The sequence below is a fragment of the Mesocricetus auratus genome, unplaced genomic scaffold (genome assembly GCF_017639785.1).
Source record: "Mesocricetus auratus isolate SY011 unplaced genomic scaffold, BCM_Maur_2.0 Super-Scaffold_100043, whole genome shotgun sequence".
In the NCBI taxonomy this organism is placed as follows: Eukaryota; Metazoa; Chordata; class Mammalia; order Rodentia; family Cricetidae; genus Mesocricetus; species Mesocricetus auratus.
The window spans coordinates 2,530,730-2,554,716 of record NW_024429220.1 but is presented as its reverse complement, the minus strand read 5'-3'; the positions used below and the strand labels follow the sequence as shown (position 1 = coordinate 2,554,716).

The window sequence follows — 23,987 nt, the reverse complement described above, 5'->3', positions numbered from 1 at the left end:
CTAACCCTAAAGAAGCCTAAAAATTGATGAGATTTGGGCCTGCGCCCTCCAATTGAAAGATGCCTGATCCAATATGTGAAAATGAGTTTTCCCAGGCCCAAAGTGAGAAGAGAAGTGGGCTTGGGCAAATCAATGACCCTAGAAAACCCCAGCCAAAAATGTGAAGGTATCAGAGCCTCTGACAATTCCTCTAAAGAAATCATCCAGGGCCAAAACAAGTAAATGAGTGCACACACATCCCAGCTTGTCACTGATATCCTTGGATTAACCCTCCATACTTCCTATGCTGATGGATATAACCTGACATTCTGACATGCAGATGTGTGGGTCTCAGACACACTTCATTCAATCCAACATCCTCAAAATGTGAACAAGGATGACAACATTGCCAGAAAGAGCCAAGGGCTCACCTAAATAATCCAGTAACATGGATGCAACTTATTAACAAGGGTGTTACCCTGTACCTGCACCTTATCTTGACTGACTTTTTTTAAATTTCTCATACTCAACTTGAGCCATAGACTGCTCACCAAGAATCTTGGCAAACCCAGAACTTGATGTGAGTAACTGAAACCTGGACACATTTTTCCCTCCAAGAGAGGGAACTTGATTATGACATGATTATTGACACAGGTTCAAGGCCATAAACTGACATCAAAGGAAACCGAGCACTTCCTTGAACCCTAAGTAACCTGAACTAATATTAGTGTGTGGGCCATACCCTCTAGTCAACCCAGGACAAGATCCCACCACAAAGCGACAATACTAAACGTAAATGACCAAAGGAAATGGACATACCCATGATGCTGACCTGATCTGAGGCCAGGCATTATCTCATGTCAATTTATTTTGTTGGACAAATCATAGCCTCATTTGTGACCTGGAACAAACATCACTTTAATGATAAAAAAAAATTGGATGTACCCATGAAGAATCCTGGTCAGAGACCAGGCATTTTCTCATTTCAATTTTGTTGGACAAATCATAGCATCATTTGTGACCCAATCCATGCTACTACACTTAGAAATTTGGACTCAACCACAACCATTCTTGCACTGATATCACATCATAGACCATGAACTGTCATCAATGCTAATCTAGAATCTTCTTTGTGGTACCACTATAGCTTGTGGGATGTACCTGCTATTCTTCCAACACAGGCAACAACCATTCTCACATCAGGTAAATTAAGACATCATTGTTCTCTAGTAACCTGGACCACACAGAAACATCAAATAACAATAACACAGCTTGGGATCAAGGGTGTGTGGGCCGCACCCAGGAAATCCTCTGTGCCCAGGTCTTCCTGTATGAGGACTTTCAGAGAGCAAGGATATAGAGCTGACTTGAAGTATGACCTAGGCCACACATGTTGCTCCTAGAAGGTTGAACACACTTTAACACCATGAGTGTGTTGTCTGAAGAATGACATACTCTGAGTACCTTCTACTACCTGGGTCTAGCTTAAATGTAAGGGTATGTGGGCCGTACCCTCTCTCCATAGGACCCAGTGATACACTCACAGCAAGGGAGCAAGGACTATGCAATGACCTTTAATGGAACAAGGAACCACTCTCCTTATTATCAAGAAGAATTAGATGGTATAGGGTCTTATTGTGATTCAGCTGTTCCCTGCCCCCACCATTCCATCCATCAAAAACCTTGGATTCTTAAACAAGGCTTCTGAAGCTGATGACTGAAGGACAATCAAAATCAGTGTGATCTGGGGGCTAACTTACCACCAAGAAGCCTGGGACAAGTTTAACTTTGACAGTTGTAGGCCTCATTCTCTCTTCATCACACCCAGGAGATTTACTAACTTGGAGGAACCAGGGCCACAAGCTATGGCCTTCAGGATATCTGGGCCACATGCGAGAAACAATCTAGGCAGACACTGGCATGATGGGTGTGTGGGCCGCACCCAGAAGTCATTGTGTGCCCAACTGCTGCCTGGTCTTCAAGACATCCAGGAAAAGATGATCTCATGTGTGTTAACAATGCCAACAACTCAGGAAACTGGAACCACCACAAGGACCAGCACAAGCTTCAAGACTGTGGTCCAAACCCTCATATCCTGACATCAATGTTACCTAACCACTCTGTTGACCTTGACCTTCAACTTGGCCACTCCAATGACTTTGGCCTTCAAGTTTATCTGGTTAAAGACATCACATAATTTAAAAATGTGATGACCCAGGAGTACAGACACAATTTTAATGCTATGTGTAGTAGAATACGCTGAAATCCACACTCTGGTGGCAACTAGACCTAGTTGCTTATGTTTCCTTAGTGTCACCATAGCCTACCTAGAAGAAGCAAGACTTATACCCTGATTTGTATAGATCTTTGCCTTTATCTTATGTACCTAACACAGTTCTGAAGCCTTGTCCTCTTACATTATTTGTCCAGTATTCCCTGCCCTACAATTATGTGTATAGTCTTCAATAAACATAAGATTCATTTGTCTTAGTGTTTCTGTTACTGTGAAGAGACACCATGAACATGGCAACCTTTATAGATGAAAACATTTAATTGGCATGACTTGCTTAGAGGTTCAGAGGTTCAGTCCATTAACGTCGTGGCAGGGAACATGGCAGCATGCAGGCAGATGTGGTACAGGGGGAGTTGCTGAGAGTCCTATGTCTCTCTGGAAACAGGAATTCCACTGACACTGGGTGGGATCCTGAGTGTAGGAAACCTCAAAGCCCACCTCCACAGTGACACACATCTTCCAACAAGGCCATATCCACTCCAACAAGGCCACACCTCCTCATAATACCACTCCCTATGAAATTATGGGGACTAATAACATTAAAACTACCATAATCTTCGACCTTGTTTAATCCAGAAATCCATATTTGACCGTTTCCCTCTATTTTTGACTGATGGTTTTCAATGTTTGGATTGAACTTAAGAACAGGCTGTGATGAAGATAGCTAGCACAAGTCTTTCTCCCCTGTTGTCTCAAGGTATGGCATGTATTTGCATGCTCAGACCTCAAGAAGATCAGCACCTCTGTCCACGTTTGTATATTTACCTTTGGTCGGGTTCTCCCAACGAAATCTTAACCAAGGGTCATAGTAGCCAGGAACCCTCACCCAGTCATGAAATCACAGAGATAAAATTTCTATATTGGAAGTGCAGCTGCCAAACTCTTCCAGTGCCCAAATCAGATTAGCGCCAATTTTTAAGAGAGTTACTGGTAAAGGTCTGGGATGTGGGGGAGGAATATTTTCATTGTGGATCATAGGACACCAGGCATTTGAAAAATGTTTCCAGGAGGCTCCACATGAAGATGAATGGACCATCAGTGAGATTCCATGCATGAAGTCTAAACACATGTAGAGATCCATATTTTAGAGATGTGCCATGGGAACTTGAGCCACTGGTGGACATGCTGGGGGTACCCGAGGTACTGGAGGAACATTTTTATTACAGCCTTTAGACTTAAGTTTTTCTGACTGATCACATCGTCTTCTGATAGTAATGGAGGTACCTGGATCACACACAGAGAGATAGTGTCCACAGGGTCATGGTGTATTCCAAAGGGACAATTGCTCTGGGTTTTATCTCATCCTATCACTCTATAGACAAAGTCAAAAAATGGTTTACGGAGCAAAGACAGTGGCACACCATTGTAATCCCAGCACACAGACGACCAAGGCAGGAGGATATATTTGGGTTCTTTTCTAGAGTTCTACTGCCCTAAACCTTTTTCAGAAAATGCTCTGACATGTGGACTCAAAGTGGTTTCTTCAAACCTCTGATCTTTATAGCTCTTGGGCATTTACTAAAGCAATTGTTAAGTCTAAAATGATTTACCAAGATAATTTTCCAAGTATTTAATTTCTAAAGCATGCTGTAGATATACTACATTTCAAATAAAAATGATTTAAAAACGTATTTTCCAGATAACACAAATGCATAAAAATTGAAATCTCGAATTTAAAAAGTGAGCATGCCTTCTTATAATAGGATTTTTTAGAGTTTCTCTCTTTTTCTCTACACCTCCTTAGGCGTCCCCCAACCCTAGTAAAAAAAATTGAGCCTAGGTCTTGCATCAACCGGTGCCCCTTTTCCCTTTTATAGTCCATTTAATTCCCCAAAGAATTTTATCTGGTTATAATGGGCTTTATATTTGAAAGTCTGCTTACCTTACTATACAATTCTACAATAAATTATAACATTAAACATTTTCTGTGATCTTATGTCTTTATCTGTGACATTTTCCTCATTTTAGTTAGTACACAATTGATAAAAATGACAAAATGTATGAGAACATTTGTAAAATATTTTGGAATTGTACCTCAATGGCTGCAACACACACACACACACACACAAATACACACACAGAGAGAGAGAGAGAGAGAGAGAGAGAGAGAGAGAGAGAGAGAGAGAGAGAGAGAGAGAGAGGAGAGAGAGAGAAGAGGACATACAGATGAGAGAGACAATGTCACACTGTTCTAGAAAGAGACAATGTTTGGCATTAATGCTATTCCTGTTTTTTCCTCTTGCTCTGACCAATGCTGGTACTGAGCAATTTTTCCACATAAGTAAATCAGCAGGAATGGGAACACTCTTGCTATGGTGATGCCAGTTATTTGCACCTCTTCATGTTATGATAAAATGCCCTAGACAGTATGGAGGTCTATCATTAATTTGTAATGGTTCATTAGTTGATACAACTGCCTTCCTTCCTTTTTGTTGAAAAAAAGGTGGTGGAAACTGCTTGGCTTGCAGGAGAAGGAATCATTAGGCAGCCATTAGAGCCTGTTTGTCAGTATCTGGGATGTATACAAAAACCAATATGACATGAGTCTAATTTTACCTCTGACTTGAAAAGCATTCTGCTTAAGCTAATCAGTCTAAAATATTTGAGAAATTGAAATATTGTATTTTAATAGTTACTGTGAAACTGTCTAGAGAATGTGCTCGTTAGTTTCTGTTGTCAATTTGATTCAACCAAGAGTAGCTTAGGAAGAGGCACCTTGAACTGAAGAACCGCCTTGATCAGATTGGCTGGTGGGAGTATCTGTGGGAATCCTCTATATGTCTATGCATGCATGGGGGCAAAGCCCACTTTGGGACAACATCTGTAGGCAGGTAAGCCTTGTCTGTATAAGAAAGCCCACAGAACAGAAGTCAGAGAGCAAGCCAGCAATCAAGGTGCCTCCATGTTCTCTGCTGCACCTCTTGCTTCCAGGTTGCTGACTTGAGTTACCTCAGTGATGGGCTATTTTCTGGAGGAGGAAGTCAAATAACCTTTCCCTCCCAAGTTACTGATGCTCTTGGTGTTCACCAAACAACAGAAAGTAAGCTAGTTCAAATAACATTTTAAGTGGAATGTTGTCCATTCCTAGAGGAAGAAAAACGGTACACTGATTCATATAATGAAATTATATATGTATATAATATAAATATGTATATATACACATATTAGAGTTATCATGTATAGGTATCTTGTATCATGTTCACTCCTATTCCTTCTGATAATGTAAAAGGCAGTTTTAGATACTGTAATAATTTCTTCATATAATACCAAAAAAGTGGGAAACTCATCCTTTATTATTATCAATTAAAATCTCAGTGCACACTTTGTATTACTAACTTTGCTCATTTCTGGAATGAAATACCCAACACATAGCAACTTAAGGAAGGGTTTACATTGTAGGGGCGGGAAGTGCTTCCTCGTAGGGGAAGGTATAACAATAGTAACATACTGTAGCTGGTCACATTACATAGGTATTCAGGAAACTGGAATTCAGCGGGCTTCCCCACTTTCTCCTCACTTCATTCATCTGTGTTTGTGGACCATAGAATGTGTGGTGCTCATGTTCATGATGGAGCCTCCTCCTCTCTTGAACTCTAGAAACACCCTCATAGACATGGCAGAGGCATGTCTTCTAGGCAATTCTAAGTGTAGTCAAGTGGACAATGAAAACTGACAGGCATATACTTCAAACGGTCAAACATTCAGGGCTCACAGTACCCCAACAGTCTCACATAAGTAGTGTATGCCCTTTCCTCTAGGGATTTAGAGCTGTTTCTCTCTTTTAATGATGTCTAGATGTCATTGAGGATCACTGCCTGGGTCCTTCAATGTCTTGGCATTACAAAATGATGTCACCTCAATTTTACCAAACCTCTGTGGGTGACAGACTTGGGATAGTCCTACAAAAAGAAAGCTTCTGCCCTTGGGAGCTCTTTCAGTACATACATCATACATCCCAAAATATGTTACTTTGACATCAGAATTATTTTAAGCTGAAGACACTAAACAAACAGGAAGTGCAAGAAGATCACTCTGATACTTGTTGCTTTTAAAAGCCCTAAATGAAATTCCCTTTTGTAAGATTCTCCACCCACCTATTCCTTACCAGAAGGACATTGATATTCTTGTCATGAAAGTAGCTGAGACTGAGGAAAAACTATACAAACACCTACATTCCTGGTCACTTCTCTACCCAATTGTTTTTACTTGTCTTACAACATTTTCACAGATCACTACTTTCTATACAAGCCAGAGTATATACGTATTGATGCTCACTGCTTCTTGAAGTCTTCAGTTTCTCAGGAAGGTGAGCACTTGGTAAAACTTGAATTAACTACATTTGCATCATTTTCCTCTGCTGAGCTATCTTATTTCAATTTAGTCCTTAAGTCCAGATGTGTGTAATGCCATGAAGCTGTCTGTGGTTGTTGTGATGGCGATTATTCCTGTGATGGCAACAACAAGCCATTCAATAAAACATTTTGTCCTTTTTAGGAACCTATGGCTTATATTCTATATAATACAAGCAACAGGCCCTTCTTCCCATGACCTGGTCAGATTTACAGACAACCATAATCCTGTGCTAGACTTTATCAGAGTAACAGAATGTAGGAACTTTATTGAATGGTGTTATTGAAGATCATATATAATCGACGGGTGAGCAGCAGAGTGCAGGTGAGGGTCGCTTAGGGTCCACGGGCACTCCAGCCCCAGCCCGGACTGCGCTCAGCCTGGCAAGTGAGGGAAGGTTGGGGAAGGCAGCAGCTGTGGTGAGGGCAAGATGGCAGTGGGCCTTGGGCAAGCTCGGGGAGGAGCGACCCAGCGATGGCAGTGGCTCCAGATGATGAAGATGAGGACCAGGACAAAGAGGAAGGGGAGGTTCTTCTTTTCCTCATCCCAGAACCAGCAGTGTCCAGGAGGCAAAGCCCTGAACTGGGGAACTTGGCGACTGCAGGGAGCCCGGGCTAGGATTTCTCTGGAAAAAGATATGACTGTCTGCAATGATACATCCTGACAAGAAGTTGATGCCAGAAAAGGAAAAGAAATTAAGAGCCAGTGAACAGAATTTTAAACAACCAGGGTTTTGCATACTTCTGTTACCCACTTTTAAATTAGCAGGATTCCCAGAACTTGAACAAAGATATTTTCTTGTGTGTGTTTTTTTGTTTTTGTTTTTGTTTTTTTTTTTTGGTTTTTCGAGACAGGGTTTCTCTGTGGCTTTGGAGGCTGTCCTGGAACTCACTCTGTAGACCAGGCTGGCCTCGAACTCACAGAGATCCGCCTGCCTCTGCCCCCCAAGTGATGGGATTAAAGGCGTGCGCCACCGACGCTTGGCTCTTGTGTATTTTTTTTTTTTTTGACATTGAGAAAACTACAATGTCTAGGAAACAAAGCCAGAAGGATTCATCAGGATTCATTTTTGATTTGGAGTCCAATACAGTACTGGCCCAGGGAAGAACTTTTGAGAACATGAAAGAGAAGATAAACGCAGTGCGTGCAATAGTTCCTAATAAGAGCACCAATGAAATCATCTTGGTTTTGCAGCACTTTGATAATTGTGTGAACAAAACAGTGCAAGCGCTTCCAGTGACTGGGGAAGGCCACAGAGCTTCCCATCCTGGAGGGAGCCAAACACACCAGATCCCAGGTCTTCTCTTCTACCATGGAGACCAGCGGACCTGGTCCACAGGACCAGGTAAAACAGGCCCTGCATTCAGACCTGCATTCCAGTGCCTGGGGATGCCTGGGAACTGCACAGAGCTTCCAATCCAGGCTGGAGCCAAGCACCCCAGATTCCAGTTCTTCTTTTCCACCAAGAGAACAGGAAACAAGCAGATCCAGGAAAAGAAGGCCCCACATCCCTGGCATGCCTTCCAGTGACTGGGGACTTCCACAGAGCTTCCCATCCAGGTAGGAACATGGTAGATCCCAAGTGTTCACTTCCAGCAAAGGGACCAGGGGACTAGGTGGGAGGCTAAGCACCCCAGATTTCTGTTCTTCTCCACCCACGGGACCAGAACTAGGACGAGGAATAGAAGAACTTCGGAGTATTAGATTTGCTAGCATCCACCGAAATGGAACTCTGAGCCCCTAACCACCAGACCAGTAAGGGGCTCTTTCTGCACCCACTAGAAGAAGAGATGGGAGACAATACAAAAACATACTCAGCAACAGAAAAACAAATATAACACTGCCAGATTCTACAGACTCCACACCAGCAAAACTCCAACATTCCAATTCAAATGAAGCAGAAGAGAATGACCTTAAAAATAAATTCATGAAAATAATAGAGGCCCTAAAAGAGGATATAGGAAAATCCCTCAAATAAAGGCAAGAAAAACAAAGCAAAAAATGCAAGAAATGGAACAAAAAACAAACCAAAAAATGCAAGAAATGGAAGAAAAAACAAACCAAAAAATATAAGAAATGGAAGCAAGAACAAACCAAAGGATTCATAAAATGCAAAAAATGGACGAAAAGATAAACCAAAAATTGCAAGAAACAATTTAAACAGTGCAAGCATTGAAAACTGAAATAGAGAAAATAAAAAAAAACACAATCTGAAGAAAGGCTGAAAATAGAAAAGCTGGGCAAACGGTCAGTTACTACCGATACCAGCATTACCAACAGAATAGAAGAAATGGAAGAGAGAATCTCAGATGTTGAAGATACACTAGGAGAAATGGATTCATCAACCAAAGAAAATCTTAAGTCCAACAAATCCTTAACATGAAACATCCAGGAAATATGGGACACCATGAAAAGACCAAACCTAAGAATAATAGGTATAGTAGAAGGTGAAGAAAACCACCTCAAAGGGGCAGAAAACATATTCAACAAAATCATATAAGAAAACTTCCCCAACCTAAAGAAAGACATGCCAATGAAGGTACAAGAAGCCTACAGAACACCAAATAGAGTGGATCACAAAAAAAGTACCCTTGCCACATAATAATCAAGATGCCAGAAATATACAGAATAAAGAAAGAATATTAAGAGCAGCTAAGGAAAAGGCCAAGTAACATATAAAGGCAAACCTATCAGAATTACACCTGACTTCTCCATGGAAACTCTGAAAGCCAGAAGGTCCTGGATAGATATTATACAAACACTAAGAGACCATGGATGCCAGCACAGACTACTATAACCGACAAAGCTCTCAATCACTATAGATGGAGAAAACAAGATATTCCATGACAAAACTAGATTCAAGCAATACATACCCACGGATAAGAGAAGCATTCACCCCTCACCAGAGAAGCAACTGTGTGCAGTAGAAGGAGATCATTACAGAAAGTCACAACTAGTCACAAAAATGCAGAGAATAATTAATCATGGGCTTCCCAGCCTCAACTGATACACCTACAATATAACTGCAGAATAAAAATTATGGAAAAGGGAGCAGGAGCAGAAGATTATAAGGGACAGAAAACTGGGAGGTCTGTTATTTTATTGCACCTCCTTGGTATGACAGTCAAGTTCTACTCATCAAATATCTCTGACATAACTGCCTAAACAATATATGAAAATTTCCAACAAGAGTTGACATCCCCATATATGTAGGGGAAATTTCATAGAGCCTCACCCTTAACTGAAGAGCAAAAAGTAATTAGCAGCTCCCGAGAAAGTGAGAATTTGGTTTTCCCTAAGAAGAGATCCCCTGATTGCTTACCTAATACGAAGTAGGAAGCCCTAGAAACACATACACACAAGCAACACTGAAGGGGCTGAGAAAGTTGTATTAATGCGTTTATTCATTCATATGAATGTGGAAAAACAATGGTTAAAGAAGTGGTGTCTGTAAAATTGAGAGGTTATGGTGGAGATACTCATGGGAGAAGTATCAAAGAGGAGAGGAAGGGGAAATATTGTAATTCTATTTTAATATTGAAAGGTCTGGGTACTAGCTGATAATCATCTGACCTGTGATCTCAGTGGTTCTGGTGAAAGCAATTATAATACAACAGAATTTGTCTGGTGACAATCAGAGTTTAGAGATTAGTGAGAAATGGCTGTGACTCAATACAGAAAAGATGCATTCAGAAGTTTTGTTTACTTGATAAAAATTAAAGTCGTCTGTTTTTGATACATGAACTCTGATGTAGTGAAGTTTATCACCAAGCCAATCATAGCTAAGTGGAGCTCAAATCAAAATCCAAATTCAGACTCCTGACACCTAGCACATCTGCTTTCCAAAGAAAATAATTATGAAAACAAGAAAATTGAATAATCTTGGTGGTGTTCCTAGAGCCGGGAACAGATTTTCCTTGATAAGCCAGTGTTGGCACTGGAGGAGCTGATGAAATAGGTACCAGGTGTTCTGGAATGGCCCACTCCTCCATTACTCAGCCACCTCTTCTCCACGTGATCTTAATTACAGTCTAGTTATAGTCAACACTGGGAAACATGTGGGGGAAATACTAATAATCTACTTCAAGCAGAAGTATGACTCTTCAACTACATTCCTAAGAATGCAGCTCTACTCTCCCAAATCATGAGTCTTCCTTCTTTTCGGTCTTTTTCCTTTTGACTTTACAATATTAGGTTAAATAGTTTCAATCTAGTAACTTTTGAGTGAGTTTCTTTATGGCATTTCATACATACTCTGTTAAACCTCCTCTGACTCTATTCCCCTGTGTCTGTGCCCCTCAACCATTCTCTTCATCTCCTGCTTTCTTGACTCAAGTATTCCATTGTAATCCACGTCTCTTTCCCCTCTCATGATGTCTTCATTTTCAAGGCCCACCTTCCACCTGACACGCATATAACATTTAAACTCTATGTTGTGCATGTGAGATGAAACATGTGGTCATTTGTCTCTCTTCCTTTGTTGTCAAACTTAATGTGACTAGCTGATTCGAGGTACCGCTGCTGTGACTTTCCTATCACAATGAATCATATCCTAGAACTAAAACCTAACAAAACTGTTTCTCCATAAAAGTTGCTTTTGGTAGAGTATTTTTTTTCCCAAGAAAAGAAAAGAAACCAAAATAGAATCCTCTGGAAGTGGAATAGTCTTTTCAGAACCTCACATGGTGATATCCCTGAGTGGCCATGCATGTTTACACTCCCATGAGCAGTGAGTAGGGCTCCACTTTCTTCATGTCCTTACTAGTATTTTTTTCTATGTACAGATAACAAACTTGCTGATACATAAGTTAGAGGAAATATCCCACTGGCAGAAGCTTAAAACATTCCTAGAGCATAAGCTTAACCCTGGGACCAAACAACCTCTACAATGAGGTATAAGATAGTGAGGAGACAACTTGACAAGACTAGAAAATGGAAAGACCTCGTGTGCTTATGGACTAGCAGAATCAACATTGTTTCAATGGCTTTATATCTGAAAGTGATTTGCAAATTCAACAAAATGAAAATTCCAATGATGCATTTTGCTGAATTAGGGAAAATGAACTAAAAATTCACATAGAAACAAAAAAGTCCTGATTATCTGAAGCACAGTTGAGCAGAATGAACAATGCTGGAGATGTACAATTGCTGACATTAGATTATGTATGGAGTTACAGTGACCAAACAGCAATTGAGCATCTGTGTGGTCATTCATCAGTTTGATTTACTGAGTGAAATAAGAGTTATGTTTAAAATATTTAATAAAGTCATGGAAAATGTGATTGAAAGTTATTAGGAAAAGCTAGTCATCTGAATAGCTTGTTTACAGAGTAAGAGGAACAGAAACTTGAAAACTTACAGAACTCAGGCAACTTTACGGGAAAGAAGCAATTCACTTGGAATTGAAGTCAAAGTGAAGGCAGAGCAAGGATGGACCAGAGGAAATGGGTAATGGGTGGCTCTGGATTGGGTAATTTATTAACAACAAACATTGTTTTCTTTTGAAAGAAGAGAACAGCTACAAATTCTGCTGGGATGGGGTAATTTGAAGGGGGGTTTGTTTTGGTAAGCACAGGAATCATGGGAGTGTTCAGAGTCATCTATGACAATGACCACCATTCAAGGTAAAGGCATCTGATAATAAATAGTGGATCAAGGCTTACATATCCTGGGGAAAGATGGCATGTAAACAGCTGATGTAAATAATCACAAATGGAATTGCTAACTTTTCCAGAGGTTATAGTAATGCTACCCAAGTGCCTTTTCCTGATGAATTCTCCGTTTCTGGGAATCATACTTTCCTGATGCTACTCTGTCCCTTACCGGGAACAGAAGTGAGCAGTTGTAAGATGGATACAGAAGAGAAGAATTTGGATTTTGATTTCACGGGAAGGTTTGTTTTTCAGATGACCAGCAGCAATCTGGCAGTGCATTCACGCAGATTCACACAGTAATGGAAGAGTGGTCAGGTTTCATGAGGTGCATGGCTCTCAGACATGAAATATGCCCCCGAAATAGTCTCCAAGAACTAAAGAATTTCTCTGAAGGTAGGTGATTGAAACTGAGATAATGTCTCAAAATAAAGCATCAAGAGCTATGCCAACCCAACTGGCTCACTTTTAAATTGGTTTTAATTGTAGGAAAGGCTATGACTTAATATCATTGTAAGATTTTAGCAGTAAATCCTATGCTCTGGTCATTAAAAGTGCAATTTAGTGATAAAAGTAGAAGACTTTCTCAAAACAACATATTTGCATTGCATATTCATTTCATGCTAAGGTATCCTTTGTTTCAGACTGAAGAGAATGGGAACATTTACATTGTGTTTTACATGCTGAGGGTTTCTAAAATAATGTTATGCTTAAATTCTTTGACATGGATTGATTATCAAGACAAAGATAAAACTTAAAAATCACAATGCCTTCCTACTTGAATTGCTTACTAAGATTTCCACATGTTATGGAAAGACTGAAATAATGGAAATGCCTTATGCCTGTGGAACACATCTTTGTAAGTGATAATAGTGTGGTTCCAGTTCCCCAAGGGGTTTATAAGTATTTTATGCCAGTCTTTCAAAGGAGATTACTTTTAGACAGACTTGCTAATTAAGGTTTGAAGAGAATGTGGGCAACTTTTAAAATGGGAAAACAATTGTATTTGAAATCTGTCTTATGAAAACTGCCATGCTACCATTGACCACACAGTGGTTGTATGGACTTCAGGGTAGTGCTTGGGAGATTTCAAATGTCTAAAGCATTAGTTTATTTAATCAGTTGATCACAGGCATGTGGCTCTAATGCTCAGTTCAGTGCACCCCATGACATTCTCCCCAAAAGTCCAACTTTCCCTTTAAGAATATTAATATTTCAGTAGCATTTTGAGCCTCACTTAGAAAAACATATCTGAGGTCTAATGATATTTAGTTCATCTTTAATGATATTTTATGCATCTAACTATATATGTGTAGATATAAATTACATGCCTTAAATGCAATTCAATAAAATGAAGTACAGAGGAATCTTTCTCCAACTACATTAGCAGTAAAGTATATCAATTGTTACTCAAGAAAAATAACTTCGTAAAGAATATCAATAGCGATATTTGTGGGTTTCCCCCATAACTCTGATCTTTAAAAGCCAATTAAGACATGACATAAGAGCTAGATTTTCTAAATTTAAGTTAATACTGAACTAAATGTAGTTTTAAATAATTTAGTTTCTAAAGTAACCATATTAGGTGAAATAATGCAAATGACTGAAAGAATGAAAACTCCTTAGGTTTTTCTCCTTAGCGCTAGTGTTAGCAGCTGTGATAATGGGGAAGCCTTGATATCACAGTTCAAACCCAGCGAGTCTTATATTTGACTGTGTATTAGCTGACTACATGACTAACATTTAGCAAACACCAAGCCATAACTACTCATATCATTTTAAGCAATAAAAGAATAAGGTGAGAATGAACTAGCACAGGGTAATGTTAGTTTTAAATGAAAGCATGATTTATCAATTTATAAAGTTATTTTTCAACAAAACATTTCACATCCTGCTTTAAACACATCTTAAAGTATATACCCATAGGATATACTGAAATTAAAGTATACATAAGAATAAATACATACTTATGGAAATAAGTATAAACATGGTATTTCTGTACTTTAGCACTTTATATTTAATACAATTATAAATTTACAGTTCTCCTTTATTTTACAATTTGTATGCTTAGAAACAAGTAAACATGATTAATTGGAAAGCCAAAAGTATGCAACTTAGCTTGCCTTGGCAGACAAAGACAAAATGAAATATATTCATGTTTCTAAAAACACAAAAATATTTTACTGTCATTAAATTCCCTAATTTTTAACTCTGCAATACAATCAAATTTCAGACACGAACGTCCAAATGGACAAAAGGAAGCAGTCAGGCTTACCTCGGATCTCCGTCCCCTGTTTAGGTAAGTGCACACGGGGCTGAAAGCTCCGCTTCCGCAGACATACAGGTGAGTGCGGTTGAAAGTCTGAATAACACGGACGAAATTCCCACAGCCGTGCTGGCAAAAGGAGAGCAGCAGTTAGTGAGGCCACGCCCATTGCACCTGCAGCTGCTCTGTGAAGCAGGGGTGTGGTGTCCGAGGTGACGACGAGGCGACATCTGCCCTTGTCCGTGTCTTGGGTAACTATGTACACCTTCTGAATGCCATCCAGAAACACTTATTTAACTCGTGGAGATAAGAAATCAAATGTTGAGAGATTTGGCTACTCAGCAATAGTTAGAACTCTATTACAGAAAGAGTACCTCAGCTGAGATTTGCCAATTGTAAGCCACGTGATTTCAAAACTCGGGGCTTTTGTAGAGAACAGAACAGGCAAAACCTTCTATTCTCACAGTTTAGTAGAACAAACACTGCTGTTACTATTGAATGTCTCGTTATTCTACGGTTTTGTATGAAAATGCTCTCGACACATTCACACATCTGATTTAGACATGTTCACTTGCACATTATATTTCTATCTTTTCAATGCTGTTGTTAAGAGACATCTTCGAAGATACAATAAGAGAAATATTTGGTGTATCTCATTCATTTGTCTTGGGAACAAGCAGCCGACCTTATGTATCAATTAAAACTATTTTTTCTCTTATTGCAATGCTTCATATGCTGTTTTGAGATTTTAATTTTCATGTGTATGTGTAGGTTTGTGGTTGTGTCTCTGAATGTTCATACCCGTGTGCTTGTGTAGGGAGACTTGGATACTGATTTCAGGGTTCCTCCTCCATCGCTCTTCACATTATTCAGGGAGCCATAACTTCTCTACAGATCCCAGAAGTCACTGATATGAATAAGCTGGCTGGATCATCTGGGAGGTTAAGTCCACCCTCTGCGCACCAGCATGACAGGTGACTAGGCCAGGCGTTAAGCCAACCCCGCATAACATTCTCGTGGTTTCTCTGGATTTCAACTCTGGTCCTCACACTTGGCCATTTGCATTTGTAAGTTCTTTAACTGTTCAGCTACCCTCCAAGTCAATCCTGTATGAGTTTTCATGCTCTAAAGTTTAGAGTTTGTTTTATAAGCTTAATCTTTTATGTGATCCAGTTCAGAAACATAGGCATGCAGAGGGCACGCAACAAGGTGGATCAAAATGTTTAAGGTTGCTTGCCACCGAGCCTGAAGACCAGTTTCATCTCCAGAACCCACGGTGTTAAAGAAGAAAACACCTCTGAAAACTTGTTCTCAGACCTCCACTTCTGTTTGCACTTGATCACACAAATACATACACACAACAAAAACAAATAAATGAATGCAAAAAAAACTAATAAAGACATATCACTACTTGTCTGCTCTAGTTTTCCTTAAAATACCACACACACACACACACACACACACACACACACACACCCTAAAACATGTTTGAAGTCAAGTTGTGCTCATTCACATTCCCTATTATCATGAGCGTACCATGGTAACCACAGCTACCCTATCCAACTGAGAAATGGACGTCGCTTCAGAACATATGAGTAGCTGCTGCTTCTATGAAGAATGGTATAATCGTTCTCTCTACCCAAAGTCCCCAGGAAATACATTTTTCATTTTTCTCAAACCAGTTTTTCAACTGGCTCCAGTTAAACTAAATAGCCAAGGGTGTCATTGCTGTACTTCTAAATTAACTGTGACCTTGCAGGAGTTTGTAAGTTCCCTGTGGCAAAATTAATCATCTCAAACTCCACCACTGATATGCTCATTACTTTTTCTGATTATAAATTAATCAAGCCTGAGCCAGAATGATGTCCCCTTACAAAGTCATTTTCTTTCAAAGAATTTTATTGAGAATAATTTTATCATTTGTGGTGTAATTTGTTTAATAAAGACTATACCCACGCATTAAGAACCCACACTTTTCTTTTCAGGAATTAATACTTATACAATCAGTATTTGTATGTTAGTAAGATTTTTAGGTCTCTTTATCCATATACCTAGATAGCCTTAACTGTTATAGCAATGTTTGAATTAAGTAGCTGAATTTCAGTGTAGTAATAAGGAAGTTGATCTCCAAAAGAGATTAAATAGAATTTCTTAACCTCAGACTGAAATTTGGTCCACTACCACTGTCCAGATTTTCTGTAGGGTTGTTACTGCCACTCCAAATTCCTACCTGTCATACTCCATGCATCTTTTGCCTCTTCTCCCATGGAAAACAAAAAGTGATGTTGAACAGCTGAGTTAATCACTGCCAACCCGTATCTTTGAGCTCTGCTTTTCCACTGCAGGGCATCAGCTTCTGACCTTATCATGTCTGAGCTAAACTCTTGTGTAAATTCCCATCAATAAATGCTTGTTAAGGCACTGTATCTAGGGTTAGCATCACTTCATTGCCTGGGCAACTTTCTCCTTTCAAAGAAAGGAGAGGAACATTCACACGTGAACTCAGTAGAAAGGTTTAGCATCTGGGTCTTGCAGTATATTCTTGACAGTAAAGATGCATAAAGAAAGAATTTTCCCAATGAAAACTGTATAGTCAACAAACAAAGGGAGGTCGTTGGTGAAACAGCACCATGGCTTTTCCAGAAGACTTGAATTTTGTTCCCAGCACCTACACTGAGTGGCTCACAATAATGTATATCTCCAGATCCAATGTCTTGAACCTCTTCTTTTGGTCTCTGCAGGGACACTGACATACACACATACACATAATTAAAAATAAATACAAAACAAAAAGAAAAACAAGTACATGAGTTAGTGAGATTTTTTGGAGTGAATATTCTAGAGTGGTGAGTGTAATACAGAATCCTGTGTCATGAAACAGGAAGCAATTGGAGTTGGTCTGTCACTATGCTATTGCCTTCACATAGGCAGGAGGGACACAGATAGGAACAAGTAATCAAATGTGCAATTCACAGACCCAAGTGATATGGAGTCAAACCCAGCCTTCAGCTTTTTCTACATGTTATTAGATTTTCTACAGTTATATAGGTTTTTCTATTATTCAAATTTCTCATTAGTAAAATGGCAGTAATAGCATTTATTTTGAGCAACACGTTAATAAAGCAGTAGGAACAGTTTGATTTGGGCAGGCCATATGTCCTTCCCAGGTTAGTACTAGTCCTGTTCATAATACTGATGTGTGTAAAAGATTTTATATTGAGTACATTAATAGAAATAAATGACAAAGATGTCTTTTTAATTTTTGAGATTATGATTTCATAATTTCCTTTTTCTCTTTTGCTCTCCAATCCTTTCTACATGGCTCTGCCTTCAGTCTTCACTCTTCAATCATGGACTTTTTAGAATTGTTGTTGTGAATGTGTGTGTGTTTACTTGCATGTATGTGTTTTCAGCATGACCACTTGGTATGTGATAATTATTTGGTGTGTTCTTTGGCTGGGGTTGTGACATCAAGAGCATTCCCCTATCTGCATGAGTTGTTAGTCAAGGCTGTCCAAGAGACTCCAAAACACTGTAGAATGTATGTATGTATGTATGTATGTATGTATATATGTATGTATGTAAGTACGTACGAACGTATGTGTGTATGTATGTATGTACGTACGTACGTATGTGTGTATGTATGTATGTATATGGGGATTTCAGTCCATCATGGTGTGGAAAGCATGGCAGAGTGGCTCTGTGGTGGCGGGAGCTTGTAGTAAGTAGCAAGGGTTTACACAGAAAGGACAAAGAATCAGACAGAGAAGTATAGAACCAAAGATGGGTGCAATTTTCAAAGGCAAGTCTCTGGTGACTTATTATGTCACATGGGCTCACCTCCTAAAAGCATCATAACTTTCAAAATAGTGCCACAAAATGAAGAGTAACCTATCCAAACATAAGCTTGAAAGGGATACTTTAGAGCTAGACCAGAACACCAGATATCTTTATACCGGCTCTTTCCAGGTAATGGGAAGTGTCATTCCCATTCTTGACCAAGGAGAAGGCCATCATCTGTGTTGAACCAGTTCAAGCACCATGCCCATAGTATTCAAATTGTATGATTAAATAAAGCTATGCCATTACTTTACAGAGTTAACTCTGTCAGTTAAAACATTAGAATAAAATAGCTTGCATACCCTCAATTGAGTAAAAAATGCTGTATTATCACCACAATAATATATCCTCAATAAAAATAATTATTGTAGAATAATATTTGTTATCCGGTGTAACCCTTAAAATGCTGCTGTACTTGACTCTCCTGATCCTTGTCTTAGGAAAGTGTCTCTGATAGTACTGACAGGCCTTCAGTTAGCTCTTCTTGATAATTTTGTGCCTCTGATCCAAGGGCAGGGATTAAGGGTGGGTGCCATCATGCTGGTCTTTCATGGTGTTGGGTCAGGGCACAAAGGATGGCTTCCATTCTGGGCATGCACTCACAAACTAGATACATTCTTATCCCCCTCCTAGAAAAATAAGTTTATTTGCAAATTGCTGTCAATATCTAAAAATGAAATTTCTGAAATACAAATTCTGGTGTCTTTCTGCTATTATGATTAGATTTTCACTGCTCCATTCTGTTTTACTAAAGAGATGTTAAATACATTTTCAAAGAGTAAGGAGATATTTTTCTGAAATACACATATTTGCTATAGACACTGTTAATCTAAGAGCCCCAGCAAACTCATCATCTACCATGTCACATTGCCTGTACCTAATAAACTCTTTGAACTGATTCCCTTGCTTAATTGCTTTCCTTGCTATTAATTCAGAACTCGTTTAAATTTGATGCAGTTTCTAGATACTGAACTTGGTATAGTGGATAATGACATTTACCACACAGTGTTTCCAATTAGTGCAGAAAGACATACAACTAAGAACTGATGCGGTGAGTGGTAAGGTGCTTCAGCAGCACACACAGGAGGAGCACCAACACAGGACTCCTGGAGAGGAGTTCCCAGAGAAGCAGCCAGTGTATCATGACCAGAAAGGATCAGAAGACGGTTCAAAAAACCAAAGCTGCAAAGCAATTAGAGTTGATACTCAGATGCAGCACAAACCAAAAGGATGGGAAAAAAAGAGGGTTTACCTAAAGTGAATCTTCCTGTGGTTGATATAAGGGTAATATTAACAGATCTAGCTAATATGGTTGCTGCCAAACCTATAAAAGAACGCTTTGCAAAATACCCCAGCTCCATGGTCGTCCTTTGCCTTTTGTCTCCCAAGCCCCATGGTTCTCCCCTAGGAAGACATGCAATTTCGCTGTGAAGGTCAGGATGTAGGGCTGCTCTCCTCCATCAGACAAAGGCCATCCCGCTCACAGCTGGAAAACTCGGAACACATTTCTCATTCTCCTTACTCGTTCCGTTTCGTAATCTTTAAATCATGGCTGTTTTCAATTTCTAGCTGGCATAACTGTGCAGCTTTCGAGATTAGGATGGAACACTTAGAACAGAGCCTTGTTTGTTCCTTTACACTTGAGTGCTGTTTCTCATAATCGTTACATGTATGTCTCATCTTTCTCGTGTTCTGGAAAGTACGTATACTGCCTTGACCTCACTCTCTATGCTCTTCACAGACACTGGTTTACACAACTTCTAAAAAGCCAATAGGGGTAAATTGGGGGTTTGCTACGGGAAGAGGATGAACACAATCAAAACCTCTGAAACTCTCAAAGGAGCAATAAAAATACTCAACTCATATGTCTTAGAACGTCAAATACTATGAAATATTATATGTTCAGTAGGATGGCAAATACTTCAATAGTGTGAAAACATTTGCAAACACTTAGAATCAATGAAAAGTAAAATAAAAATACTATCTAAAGAACATTCAAGTATCCGTTTCCAGTGGGCTTTTCTCCTGAAGTCAGATAACAGGAGGTCTGTTTAAGGGCTGCCCATGTAGGATATGAAAAGTATTTGTTAGGTAGTCTCCCCTTATACAGATAAGTAGGTAGTTGAAAGAATTCCACAGATTTATTTTGCAGAACTCATCATTTTATCTGGAAAATCAAAACCTGTCCTATTAAGTCATAAAAATACAAAAAAGACATCTCTTCATAGATGACTTCTCAAGTGTGTATCTATTGGCCATGCAGAAGAATTAACAATACTCAATGCTTGATATTACAGCATAGTAAAATTACAGGTAAATGTAAGCATGCATTGAAGCTTTTATCAAATATGTTAAATTATCACAATGCAAGTAACAATAGATTTCTATTTCACCAAAAGGAGAAAGGGCTCAATTGACGAGGCTAGACACTTTGGAAGATTTGTGATCACTTTTTGGAAAGTGAACATGCAAATTATCTACAGTCTACCCTTTCTGTAGCAATTGCTGTGAATTAGAAATCCAAACCTTCCTGAACAAAACATTAGGAAACTCAGTAACATTGCCATGGGGTATTATTTTGGTAAAAGGCAACACAATCAGACATGCATCAGTGGACAATGTCTTCATTAGGAAATGAAGGAGAATTGTTCAATTCCTGCCCAGTTATTGAAAGAATAACCTAAGGAAGCCATCATACTCCACTGCACTGCACCCCATAATGTATTTTTCCCCGGAAAGTCACCAAAATGTATACTTTGTTCTGGATGTCCACCCTGCATATTTCCTTTAGATTGTAATGATGCATTGTCGTGTTTCTTCTCCTTCTTTTAAGTTCTGTTAATGGGATGAAATATAAAATTGAAATTGTAAGACTTACGACTGAGTCACTCCTGGTAATGGTTTCCAAGAACACTTGTGGAATAATATGCAGAGACCTTTCCCTCTACAGAAGTGATTGTCAACCTTTCTAACACTGTGACCATTTAATGTAGTTGTTTACGCTGTAGTGACCACACCATAAAATTATTTCCATTACAACCTCATGAACATAATTTTGCAACGGTTGTGAATTGTGATGTAAATAGGTGTTTTCCAGTGGCCTTAGGTGAGCCATGTGAAGGGTTGTTGATCCCCCAAAGGGGTCATAACCCACAGATTGACAAGTGCTTTTCTAGAGTCTTCTGTTGGCATGACTTTCTCCAGTCTAATATCTGAGACTGTCTTGAAAGTCAGTCATACTGAAAAATTTCCTTTTGTTATGGATTAGTCTCCCCCACGAATATCTTTTCCCCATATCCCTTTAGAACACTTACTTTCAAGGCTCCATATGGACAATAATCCTTTCTGCTCTTCTTCTATCTATTGCAATGTGGTCAGTCAAGCTTTTCTGAACATAAACACATATGATATCTTGATGGACTTGAATCGACATGTGTAAATATACTGGATTTTCTACCCAATAACTATATTTCTATCCATTTCTTATGTAATATTCAAGAATAATTTAATGTCAAGTACAGAAAGTCATTCTAGAAATCAATGCAGGTTCCTTGCTTGACTCTTTCCATTGAAGTCCATTTAAGGGACTCCAATTTGTACAAGTGTTTCACTTCACATTTGACTATATGTGTATCTGTTTTGATTGTAGGTTGTGATATTTTAATTAACAAATGTATCAATCATCACTGTTGACTTCTTTATCTGGAATGTGCAGGCTCATGGCTATTTTTCCACCAAGAATCTCAGGAATAGTTCCCAGGGTATCTGGGAGGTACTCCAGACACTCACATTATCGTCACTGCAGCAGCCTGCTGAGAATTCTGCATGTTGGAGCTACTCAGAACAAGGTTTATTGGTAAAATCAATCATGAAAAGTGTCTGTACTAAATAATGAAAGCAAGGCAGAGAAGTTTAACCAGTAGGAATTCTAAAGTAGCAGATGGTCTGAGAATTCCAGTCCCATTACATTCATATTTTCAATGTCTGTCCAGCCAAAGACCTGAAGACTAAGTAGTTGGTGCATGTGTGTGTTTGTGTGTTGTATGTGTGGGGTATGATGTGTGATGTTTGTGTGTATGTGACATGTAGTGTGGGTGATGTATGTTATGTGTACTGGTGTGTATATGTTTGTGTATATGTTTATAATAAGAATGTGTGTGGGGGTGGGTGCATTTGTATGCATGTGATGTGTGTGTGTGTGTGTGTGTGTGTGTGTGTGTGTGTGTGTGTGTGTGTGTGTGCTCTTCAACTACTTACTGTAGGATCCTTGCCAGCCATTTTGCACTCTTCAACTTTGATTGCTGATGCTGGCCAGAAAACCTGCTCGGGAAGAAACATAATGTTTGTACACTAGCATTCAGGCACAAAGCAACCCAACATCCTTCATTTGCTTTTGACTATCTGATTTCTTTAGAGTGTTACTGCCGTTGTTTTTCAAAATTCCCCTTTTACCTTCTGAATTCAAGTTATTTGGCTATTATGTCGTTATACCATTTGCTGTTTGCTCATCCAATCAGCTTTTTCTTTAACAAAACCCGCTCCATAACATGCATAAATCTATAATTGTGCATTTAAAGTCATGATAAATTTAAATGTGCAAAATACAATGCACATTTTGCATTGCATTCAAATCCCATTGCAGTCCCTTTGGACTCATACTTTTACCACCTGTCTATAGCATTATGAATTATGTTTGTGTGCTATCTTAGCTGATTATTTTACCTTTGATAAACAGCACAGCCAGACTGACAGATTTACTCAAAATGAGCCTTCATGTTCCTCTACAATGAAACCAGTCTCTGAAACTCTGTGCTGCCATTCTAAATCACTGCTGTTTCAGGTCACAGCTGGTAGAGACGTTACTTTAAGTCATCAGCCTTTAATATAAAAAAATGCACCATTTTGTGAAGATAGTGTGTTTTTTCCAGTATATGTTTCTGGCTTCTTTACCAAAAAAACAGATGTGGATAGGTTTTCAGATTCGTGTGTGTTCTTTCAATTCAATTCTATTGATCCATGTGTGTGTTTTCATGCCAATATCATGCTGTTTTTATTACTATAGCTCTGTAGTATAACTTGGCACAAGAATAGTGATACCTCCAATAATTATTTTATCATTCAGTATTGTTTTAACTATCCTCTTTGTTTTGTGTTTCCACGTGAAAATGAACATTGTCCTTCCAAGATTTGTGAATAATTGTGTTGGAATTTCGGAGGGTGATGGAATTTTTAGGGTCACTATATATACTACCACAACATGGGCAAATAAAGATACTTGGCTTCTTCCCATCCAAAAAAAAGATGCAAAGGGTCCTGTTTATAATAAATGTATCAACACAGTTTTACTCTTCTGGTCCGCTGATGGTTAGGTTTGCCTCCTTACTATAAAAGAAGACGGGTAAAAGTAGTTATGCTTATTCAAATATCCATGCAGATAATAGCCTTACACTCTGTGGATCACACATAGAAGACATGGGTCTTCTTCTAACCAGGATTTTCATAGTAAACTTCCCCCACCTCACTACTTTTATTTTGATTAGATTAGTATTAAATGAGAGTTCTTTTCATTTTTTCAGAGTTTAAATTGAATAAGTTAATTTTGTAAGTT

General features: G+C 39.0%; 1 protein-coding gene across 1 annotated transcript in view; it reads right to left on the bottom strand.

Annotated features, from left to right (window-relative positions):
• The window catches only part of Sema3c (semaphorin 3C), a 169,449-nt gene that overhangs the window by 65,063 nt on the left and 80,399 nt on the right, over positions 1 to 23,987 (bottom strand). The window contains exons 4-5 of the mRNA XM_040735157.1: positions 22,637 to 22,699; positions 14,549 to 14,668 (exon numbers count right to left, since the gene is read on the bottom strand). Coding sequence (XP_040591091.1) covers positions 14,549 to 14,668; positions 22,637 to 22,699 — 183 coding nt within the window. The remainder of the gene's footprint in view (positions 1 to 14,548; positions 14,669 to 22,636; positions 22,700 to 23,987) is intronic.